Here is a 10,814-nt window from a genome sequence, read left to right on the forward strand (position 1 = left end):
GGCACGGACCGGAAGCGGAAAGGGACGGCGGGCGTTGGATCCGGGCGGACGCGGGCTTCGAGGCAAAGGTTCCGTTCCGGGTGCGGGATGCGAGCGGGAGACGCAGGTGAGTGGGGGAGTTAGGGAGAGGAGAGGGCTGAGAAGCCGTGGGCGGGGCAGGGGGCGCGAGGTGTTTAAAGGGCCCCCGCAATCAAGCGAAGCGCTGCCTGACCCGCCTCGGCCTTTGAAGCCGGCGCGCGCGCACCCATGGCGGCTGCCTTTGCCTCGCAGCCGGCCCCCGCTGAGAGCCGTCCCACCATGGAGTCGCCCGAGGACTCGACGACAGAGGAGAACTACTTTGTGCACTACACTTTCAAGGACCGCTCGCACTCGGGCCGCGTGGCGCAGGGCATCATGAAGCTGTGTCTGGAAGAAGAGCTCTTCGCCGACGTCACCATCTCGGTGGAGGGCCGCGAGTTCCAGCTCCACCGGCTGGTGCTGGCGGCCCAGAGCTGCTTCTTCAGGTCCCTTTTCACGTCGAAGCTGCGCGAAGCGGGCAACCGCGTGATCGTGCTGCAGGACGTGAGCCAAGCCGTGTTCCAGCTGCTCGTGGGCTACATCTACCACGGCACCGTGAAGCTGCGCGCCGACGAGCTGCAGGAGATCTACGAGGTCTCCGACATGTACCAGCTGCCCGCCCTGTTCCAGGAGTGCTCCCGCTTCCTGGCGCGCACCGTGCAGGCTGCCAACTGCCTGCAGGTGATGTGGTTGGCCGACCGGCACAGCGACGCCGCGCTCTATGCTGCCGCCAAGCACTGCGCCAAGACCCACTTGGCCCGGCTGCAGGACACCGAGGAGTTCCTGCACCTGCCCCATCACTTACTCAGCGACATCGTTAAAGGTAAGCTGGGGAGGACAGGCGGGCACACCCTGAGGCTCGCCTCCCTTGGTACTCTTAGCCCCGGATGTGCCGGCCCGGTAAAGGGAGCTCCAAAGTGGAAACTGCCAGGGACAACAACCTGGGCAGATGTTGGGGGTAGTTTTCTCCTTAGGAATCGGGCCCCATGCACATAGGTGCCTGGGAGGCCTGTGTATCTGATCTGGTATAAGTGTTCGGGATGAATTCCCAAATTATTGAGATGAAAATTTTAGGAAGGAGTCCCTGAGTGAGCACACACCCCCCCCCTTCTTGGAGATAAAGCAGAAACCTGGCTTTTCACAACTCATTGTATGTGGGAACCTCACTCACTGCTTAGGTGGAAGACTTGGCCATACAAACCTATACTTTACCGACTTTTTTTTCCTCTAAGAAAAAAAAAAGGTAGGTAAATTGGTTTCTGTCACTTATGCGTCTGGCAATAACTTATGGAGTGATTGTGCCCGTGGTCTTCCTCTGCTTCCCTCCTCCTTTTCCCCAGATGGAGTTCCGTGTTCCCAGAACCCACTGGAGGCAATAGAAACCTGGGTGAATTTCAACAAAGAAGAGCGAGAGAGTTTTTCAGAATCTCTTAGGTCCAGCTTAAAGGTATGAAATTCCTTGGAGACCTACATAATAACCCCCCTCCCCATACTTCAGGCAACCTGGCCTCCCTAGTGTAGGCAATAAAGACAAGGGAAGCCTGGCTTTACAGGATTGGTAGTGGGAGATTGTCCAGAAGATTGTGTTCGTTGAACCAGATGGATAAAAAGCAGTCCAACCCTGGTCTCTGTCCCTTTTTGTGGCTGGTACCCATTCATGGAAGCAGCTACTTTCTAAATGTGATCTTTCCACCACAACAAACTTAGGAAACCTTTGATACAAGCACAGACCCTGTAATAATTTACAATCACAGTAAAACAGCTGGAGATCTGAGTGCAATTAACTCTCTTCCTCTAGCATTAAAAGCCCTGGAAAGACAGTGATAGGAGGAGAGTCAGGCTGAGGCTCCCACAGTCACCAGATGGGGGTGAGTTTGAGCAAGACAGCAGCGGGAAGGGGAGCTTATTGGGATCAGGCCTTCCTCAGCCAGAACCTTGTAATGACCATGTCTGTGTTTTGTGTGAACAGGAGATTGGAGAGAATGTACACATTTACCTGATTGGGAAGGAATCATCTCGTACTCATTCCCTGGCTGTCTCCCTACGCTGTGCTGGGGATGACTCTATCAGTGTAAGTGGCCAAAATAGCTTGTGCCACCAGATCACAGCAGCCTGCAAGCATGGTGGTGACCTGTACGTGGTAGGTGGATCCATCCCCCGACGTATGTGGAAATGTAACAATGCAACGGTTGACTGGGAATGGTGTGCTCCCTTGCCTAGGGACCGGCTTCAGCACACTCTGGTTTCTGTCCCTGGAAAAGATGCTATCTATTCTTTAGGTGGCAAAACCCTCCAAGATACCCTTTCAAATGCCGTTATCTACTATCGGGTGGGAGACAATGTCTGGACGGAGACTAGCCAGCTGGAGGTGGCAGTATCAGGGGCTGCTGGGGCCAATCTCAATGGGATCATCTATTTGTTAGGGGGTGAAGAGAATGACCTGGATTTCTTTACAAAACCTTCTCGGCTCATCCAGTGCTTTGATACGGAGACGGAGAAATGCCAAGTGAAGCCCTATTTGCTGCCTTTTGCAGGCCACATGCATGCGGCTGTACATAAGGATCTGGTGTTCATTGTGGCAGAGGGGGACTCCCTAGTGTGCTATAACCCCCTGTTGGATAGCTTCACCCGGCTTTGCCTTCCTGAGGCCTGGAGTTCAGCTCCTTCCTTCTGGAAGATTGCCAGTTGCAATGGTAGTATTTATGTATTCCGGGACAACTACAAAAAGGGGGATGCCAACACCTACAAGCTTGACCCTGCCACCTCAGCTCTAACAGTCACCAGTGGCATCAAGGTGTTGCTCACCAACCTGCAATTTGTATTGGCCTAAGGTCCTAAAGAAAGGAGTTGACAACTGTTCTACCCTCCTTTTTCTGTTTCTTCCCTTCTTCCTCACTCCAACCCGGGAGGCCTCAAAACCTAATGATTCAAGGAATCCTGTCTCGTAAGACCATCATGCTACCTTCTATTGCTCACCTTACTTGGGCAATTTCTTCTAGCCTCTTCCCAAGCTGGAGTAAGGTTCGGCTCTCCTTGGGGCTTTTTATACAGAGGCATCTCAGCCTCCTACCTGGGATTAAATGGTAGGCTTGCTTGCTGTTGAAAATCCCCAGGTGCAAATCTGTGCTTGGTTTAAACACAGAAGTTGCTTGATCTCTTTGGCACAGCCTTCCCACAAGGTGAACAAAATTAAACATGAGAGCTTTTCACCCTGTTGACATAAAAGGCCCCAAACCCTTTCTTTAAAGGGAGCTGGAACAATAGAGGAGATGCTGTTTTCTTGTGAACTAAAGAAAACAGACTTTACAGTTTTCCTTTAGGCTCTGATCCATGGTTTTAGTGAGGGAATTGGCCTCACTATGCTTGGCTGTTCTTTAGGGACCACAATGAGGATCTAGAATTCTGGAAATTCTCTGTAGTGGCTTCTCATTTGTTGAAATAAATAGCACTTATTTCTAGGTTACCCTGTAACTATCTTAGGGGCAAAGACTTTGTTTCTGGTTCATAGCAGAAACTGTTTTTGCAACATGAAAGTAGCCCCTGTTCTTGTAGAGGCTGTGAACCCAGGCAAAAGCCAGGACTGTTCTCAGTAATAAAGGTCTTTGGTGGGACTTGTATGTGTTTCTGTCTAACATTGAATGGGTCATCTCCTAAAGCACTGTAACTATATGCTGAAGACTACGCTGGTGTAACATTTTTTCTCTTTTCCAAAATCAAGAGCTTATTAAGAAAGGAAACTGGGCAACTATGAAGGTCAAGAACTAAGGTTTTTCTCTTTGCCTTTCCTGGGGTTAAAATGCTTTGCAGTGAGAAATACTAAGAATAAAAATATTAGGCCCATGGTACCTCAATATATACTTATAAAATTGATTTTCTTTTGGCCCCCCCATGTAGAAAAAGATAAAATCCATTGAGAATTGAGGCTACGCTTAGCTGTTGTAGTATGAACAGTTTTCTGAAACTGGAGCAAAACAAGTGGACAGAAGGAATGGTTATATAATCCTTTGGCACATTTTTGGTATTTATGGGTTACAGGCCCTAGGGTCCACTGAATGCACTTCTTTATTCTGTAATGAGCAGCAGAGTCTTAAGAGTTCTTTCCAGTCCCCCTACTTCATTCATACAGTGATTTTCAAGCCTTAGATTTTTCTGCTTCAGCCAAGAGCTCTTTGTAGAATTCCTTGAGGACCTCTACCTGCCTCGATCGGACATGGATGTGGGAGCGGATCTTGGCGATAGCTTTTATAGCCTCTTCTGGGCTACAGTTGTATACCTGGGGTAAAAGGAAAGTGAGAAAGGTATGAACTAAGGGAGGAAGGTCTCGGCCTAAGCCCAAAGACAAGATGTTATGGGGACCAGGGGAGGACTACTCTCTCAAACCATTTCAAACAATTTCTCTTGTGCTTCTGTCATTCATGTATATAGCAAGGCTGCTGTATTGGACTGGAAATGGAGAAAGCTAGGAATCCAATGAGATTGTCACCTGCTAGTTCAGGTGTTTGTTCTATGGGACCCATATTCTTCTGAAATTTGAGGATACAGAAAACGTCATCCCCATCCAGGGCTAATTGTTAGCACCTAAAGAAACCTGTGTTTGGACTCACTGCCTTGAAAACATTGTTCTCTTTCTTCTCAAATCTGTGGCCTCCAGTAGTATATGACATAGAGACACATTCATTCACTGAATAACCATTTATTAAATTACTTCTATGGGCAGTGCACTAGTAGGTGCTAGGAGAGATGCAAAGGTATTTAAGAGAAATCCTCAGATTCTCTTTCTGCTGGGGGAGAAGAAACCTGAAGTCTGCTATAAGGGGTGGGCTCTTTTCTATCTATGCTAGATCTCTAACTGGTCCCATGGACCTGGATGGCTCCCAGTGTGGGAAGGTTGGCTAGCCCAGGTGGCTGTACTGATGGGGTCCCTGCAAGTGTTTTGTTTTGTTTTTTAAATATGCACAATCTCATACCTTCATCAAATAGGCTGCCACCATGGTGGCACTTCTGGAGCGCCCAGCCTTGCAATGAATATAGACACATTTCCCCTGTTCCGTGTATTCTAGAGTAAAGCGTACGCCTTTCTTTAGGTTTTCCAAAGTTGGGACCCCAGTCATATCCACTGTGCTGAGACGCAATTGCTCTACTCCAGTTGCTTTCCATTCCTGAAACCAATTCCACCAGTAGAAAAAGAAAAAGAAACAAAATGGGCAATGCAAGGATGAACACAATAGATTAGCAACAAATGAGAATTACTGGTTAATTTTAATATCGCCTAAGTAAAAAACCTAACATTCCTTGTTCTGTAGAAGACAAGCCTTCTGCCTAAATGGCTGGTCCTGTCTTATTAATACTTCATGAAAGAAGAGTTGCTTTTTTAAAGTGGAAACATTTTAAAGATTTCATGTAAACTTTTTAAAACGCTTCTCTTGGCTATTTTAAATTTTGTTACAGAATTTTCCACTACAGATTACCTAACAGTTGTAGAATTGTGTGTTTCTGTCTTTGGATTAATTATCCTGGCATCTGAGTGACTACTTGGATTTGTAGAACTATTTCAGATTCTCTTAGCTTATATGGAAGAATTCTCCAAAGGCAGGTGAGGGTGGGAGGGAGGTGGGAGGGTGAATAGGATAGGGAAAGGGAGAGAGTACATAAATTAATTAGGAAAATAAAATTTCAAAATAAAATCAATGCACCAGTCTGCATATCACTCTTCCTTGAAAGACAGAAAAGACGCAAACAGGAAGGGCTTTTATTGTTCTTGGCAATTTTATGCTTTTAAGACTTTTGACTATAATCAGTTAGGTACTCAGTCCTACACTGAGGAAATGCACATAAAGCCATAAATATACGGTTATTTTGGAGATTGATTTTAAAAAAAAATTAACATTCATGTTATATAGGGTAATCATGTGTTTTTGTTCCAAATCTGAACTTGGCAAACTTAAAGAGGGCATATATTGTAGAAACTCTATATCCCTCACTTGCCCTACAGCTGACAGACCTAATATGTATTTTTAAATCTGGCAAATGCTCTTTAAGAAGTCCAAGAAGATTTCAGAACATTAAAAAATGCATAATCAAAAATGTTCTTTAAAGTTACTCAGGTTAAAAAAAATAGCTTTCTTTCCTCTAAGGCGACAGCAAGGCAGAAAGAAAAATTTTAAGATTGTTAATATGCTCATGTTAAGCACTCTCCAAATGGGTCACCCAACAGTGGCTGTAGAGTGTTTCTGATTTAAAACATGTTCTCCAAAAACCGAGAGGTAGTAGATTGGGATTTTATCAACTTTTTATTATGAATACATGTTTCTATGGTATAGATTTTACTATAGTTCTTGTGGGATCTCAAAATTTTCTAGTAACTTGGGTTGTAGAGATGATAGAAACAATCTGTAATCTGTCTAGTAGGTAGTGAATTTTGTTTGAGCAGCCAGCATGGATCTAAGTTTTGCTTAACAAATAGTCTAGTTTACCTTTTCATCATTTTTTTCATTTGTCATAGGATCTGAAATAATACATTGTGTACAACTGGATAAATGTGGTCATCCTAAACTGTAATAAATTTACTTTCAAAATGTCATTTTCAGATTATTCCTCTCCTGCTTACAACCTAAATTAGTTTTAAGTTTTAAAGGGAGCGAGGTCTTTAAGAAGACCTTGGGTTCTTTTTTTGGTAAGGTAGAAGAAACATCTGGTCCAAGGTGGATCAACACAGGACTATTGGTTTTCCTGGTGTTCTCAGGGGTCTTGCACAGTCCTCAGACCCTGGAGATGTTCTTTCAGCCTGCCTTTTTTCTACCTAAACATCTGAAAAATATCTCCAGGGTCCTCAGTGTGTCCTAGGGAGAGCAGTGCTTGTTGGCAGGATTTATATCCTGAAGCCCTCACCTCATAAGTGTTACACAGGAATCTTGTTTCATATTCTTCATTCATGGTGATCACTCCCCGGACATTCTCCTCCTCTACCAGCTGCAGAAAGAAAAAGGGGTCCCAAGGCATTTTTCAAACTTTCTTCCAGCACTTTGTCTACCTTTTTTTGACCCCCCCACCCCACATTTTACCTGGTGTTTTCTTTATAAGGAAGATTATAAAACCTGGAGCTATTTAGTCCAATCTCATTTTGCCAGTGGGAAAAAAAAGCCTGTAGAAAGGCTGACTTGTCCAAGGTTACACAGAGGAAGTAGCCATAATTTAAAACCAGGTTCCAAGGCAGAAAAGAGGTGAGGACATGTGTGTACTTGTGTGATTTAGCCAGTCACAGATAGGCCGAGTTGAGGGCCACACCTGAACCCAGACTCCTCAGATCTCTAGGCCTAGCTTTCTATCCTGAGCCACCTCACCCCCGGATAGCCTCTTTTAAACAGTCATCTTTGTGTCCTCAGCTCAAGCACCCAGTCCTGCCCACAGTTAATTCGTGTTATGTGAATTTGAGTTGGATATGAGCTCACAGGCCATTTCCTATCTGCCAGACCACCTCAGGCAGAAATATACTTGACTGGTAAATGGTTTTCCGGGGGAAGGCTCACTTCCGGAGGTTCACGGTTTCACTTTACTGACATGTCTAGTTGATTTCCCAGTAGAATGTACTTGTCTTCCCCACCTCCAAGTTGACCAAATCCCCGGTGCCTCGTACTTAATCAAGTGCTCCTTCGATTGGATGGGGGTGGTGGCAGTCTCCAGTAACAGGAGGCCACAAGTTCAAATTGCAGCTCAGCCACTGAAATCCCCGGGTGACCTGGAACATTGGGCTCCGGCTCACAGGCACTATCTTTTATCCTAGCCCAGAGCCAAGCAGTTTCTAAGCATGCCGGTGGATTGCCCTAGGACAAGTAAGAGACCGGAGGGCAAATCCAGGCCTGGATGAGGTCCTAGGTTCAAATTTGCCTCCTAGACCACCCAGGGAACTGGAGTCAATCGCTGGGAGTCAGAACGAAGGTTGGCCTGGCTAACCCTTGGGGCCCTTCCAGCTCTGGACCTAAGTTTGTCGGGAGAGATCCCAGCCTGGTTCGAATCCTAGGCCCATTCCAGCAATGCGCAGCCCCGCCCGGGGGGTGGGGGTGGGGGTGGAGAGGGAGGCCCAGGCCAGCCCTGGTCTTGGGAGTCCTCCCTCCCGGCCCTCCAGCATGGCCAGACCCACAGGAAGGGAGGAGGGCAAGAGCGGGGGTAGCCGATCAGCCTCTGTCCTCGGCCCTGGGCTGGCTCTGCCCCTGTGCCCGTACCTCCACCCCACCCCGCTCCAGGCGCGTGAAGCCGCGCGGCGGATGTGCCCAGGCATAGAGGCCGGGTGGGGGCGAGGGAGGTCAGGCCGCGATAAGCTCTCCCTCTTATCCCTCCCCCCGACTCCAGTCCAGGGGCCTCCTCCCCCCGCTCACCCGGCGCGTGAGGCTGCGCAGCGGCAGTGCGCCCAGCAGCACGGTGGCGTCGATGCGGTTGTACCAGTCGCGGTGTCCCGGGCCCGACACCTTGTCGCGCACCAGCGTGTACAGCAGCGTCGGGTAGAAGAGGATCCGCGCCAGGCCGGCGCCCAGCACCGCCGTGGCCATGCCGTTGGAGCCCCAGCTCGAGGACGTCGGGCCCGGGCCCTGGCTTGACTCTGGAGACTGGCTCGGGGTCTTCGGATCGTAGTTCCGGGCGGTGCGCCGGCTCCTGCAGCGACCCCAGATAGTGGTCCTCAGCGACTCCCCCTCCTTCGCCCTCCGCACCGTCTCCCTGCTATGCTCGGAGCTGGTCGATGATGTGCCCGGGAGCAACGACAGCAGACTCGGCTTCAGCGAGTTGTCCTTGCCGGCGGCCGGGGTAGGGGCCAGCAAGGGGGGCGTGGAGACGGCCCTGGAGGGGAGGGAGGGGGGGGGCATCGGCGGCATGGGGGCGGGACCCGGAAAAGGAACGGCCCCGCCCCCCGCAGCAGCCGCATGCCGTCTGTCCAATGGGGAGGCCCGCCGGGAGAACCCGAGGGACTCTGGTAGACCCGCGGGCCAATAGCGAGGCAGGAAGGCGACGGGCGAAATGAAATTGATGGCCTGGACGCCCGCCACTGAAGGCAAAGACCTAGGGAGAGGAGGAGTTAACGGACTCTGCCTCAAGGGTACTCCAGGGCCCAGCTCACATTGCCTTGGCCGCTCACTCCACTGGGTCGTGAAGATTTCCCGGAAGGTCTTCATTACGGGGAGCCTGTTTTCTCGGGAGGTGGAACCGGCCACGGGGTGGCCCTTTGGCTTTGAACTTGCAGAATCTGTTGAAATCATCCCTTCTGTCATGTCCCCCCATTGTTTCTGGTTTTCCTCTCTTTGGCCAAGCACAATGGAAGTGTATTTATTCCATATAATAACTTCAAAAATACTTATTTTATCTCCTCTGAAGGGGAGAGGCGAATGCTAAGCCCCAGTTCCTTTATCTTGACCTCAAAGCCCTCCTCTAGGCGCTCTTTGGTTTATCACCCATTTTGTCTAAAATGCAGTGAAAAGAAGGAAGACTGAAACAAAAGGGACCCTTTCATAAACTTTATATCTGCAAACCAAACACCTTTTCTATATAAACCACCAGCTGGGAGCCGGAAGTTCACAAAGAAAAAATGACATAGTCTCTGACCTCAAAGAGCTTAGATCTTACTAGGGTGTGGTTTGTAGGATTGTTTCGGGGTCCAGGATGGGGAGAGATATTCGTACCAAGAAAAGGAGAGGTTCCCTCTGGTGCTCTGACCACATTGAGGAGAGACACATATTTCTTTTCACACTACGGGGTGCTTCAAAAATGTTGTATTTTGTCGAACAAAAATTTCAACTTGTTTTCCTTTTTAAAAAATGTTTTTATTGGAGCCTTTCATAAAAAATGAGTATTCAAATATAGAAGCAAAAACAATGAAAGAGACCATCGGTCATAAGCATTTGTTAATTGCCTATTATATATGGGGCCCTGGAGATACAAAGATATTAGACGACCCTGGTCCACAGGGAACTTATGTTCCAGGAGACATGACACAAAATAGGTGGAAAGAACTATTAGCATTTATTAAGAGAACTAAATTTATTATTAGTAGTAAAAGAATTATCAAAGAGATACAGGTACAGAAGAACAAAATGATCACTACTGGACAGGAGCTTTTCTTTCTAGCAGCTGAAGAGATGAGGATTTTCTTTGAAATGGCTCTAGAGCTGAATTATGAAAGAAACAAGGGATTCAAATATTCATATTTCAGTGAACCTACTTCCCTAAAAACATAAGCTCCCAAAACTGAGAAAAGTAAGTTATCATGTACAAAAGGATTGAATATAATAGTCAGTGCCCCGGCATTATAAATAGCCTGTTAACCAAGTCTGGAGACCAATGCTGCCTCAAAAGTCTAATAGCTGTGTAATTTGGGACAAGTTTCACCACCTCCGTGGGCCTTGGTTTCCTCATCAATAAATTACAGGGGCCAAACTAGGTGGCTTGGGAGCTGTGGAGGAGGCATGCATGTAAGAGGGAAGAGCTGAGGACAGCTTTCTGTCTTGCATGTATGTAAATTCTCTCTTGCATGCATGCCTCCTCCACAGAGCCCCTTCCAGTTCCACCTCAAAAGTCCTCTGAGTTAGCTTCTTTTTGAGGCTGTCCCTGAATTAAGGAGGTATGCTGATCGTCCAGGATTTTATGATACCAAATAGACAAGCCCTCTATCGTTTCTAATTCTAATCCCAAGACTGGCTACCCCCGACCTAACAATCTTCTAACTTTGAATTTCCTGGGAGGGATTTTGGAAATCCTCTCATTCAGGGTCATCG

At 47.8% G+C, this 10,814-nt stretch overlaps 2 protein-coding genes across 2 annotated transcripts; one reads left to right on the top strand and one right to left on the bottom strand.

The window, feature by feature from the left end:
• The first annotated feature begins 246 nt into the window (after positions 1 to 246).
• On the top strand, positions 247 to 6,637 carry KBTBD4 (kelch repeat and BTB domain containing 4). Its single transcript, XM_016423517.2, has 3 exons — positions 247 to 880; positions 1,398 to 1,504; positions 2,027 to 6,637. Exons 1-3 carry the CDS (start codon positions 247 to 249, stop codon positions 2,885 to 2,887), a joined length of 1,602 nt encoding a protein of 533 aa, XP_016279003.1. The 3' UTR covers positions 2,888 to 6,637.
• PTPMT1 (protein tyrosine phosphatase mitochondrial 1) lies at positions 4,102 to 9,780 on the bottom strand. Its single transcript, XM_001370571.5, has 4 exons — positions 8,430 to 9,780; positions 6,946 to 7,026; positions 5,025 to 5,216; positions 4,102 to 4,330 (listed from the first exon to the last, which is right to left on the bottom strand). Exons 1-4 carry the CDS (start codon positions 9,312 to 9,314, stop codon positions 4,190 to 4,192), a joined length of 1,299 nt encoding a protein of 432 aa, XP_001370608.5. The 5' UTR covers positions 9,315 to 9,780; the 3' UTR covers positions 4,102 to 4,189.
• Between the last annotated feature and the right edge of the window lie 1,034 nt (positions 9,781 to 10,814).

Source organism: Monodelphis domestica, chromosome 6 (assembly GCF_027887165.1).
Source record: "Monodelphis domestica isolate mMonDom1 chromosome 6, mMonDom1.pri, whole genome shotgun sequence".
NCBI classification, from domain to species: domain Eukaryota; kingdom Metazoa; phylum Chordata; class Mammalia; order Didelphimorphia; family Didelphidae; genus Monodelphis; species Monodelphis domestica.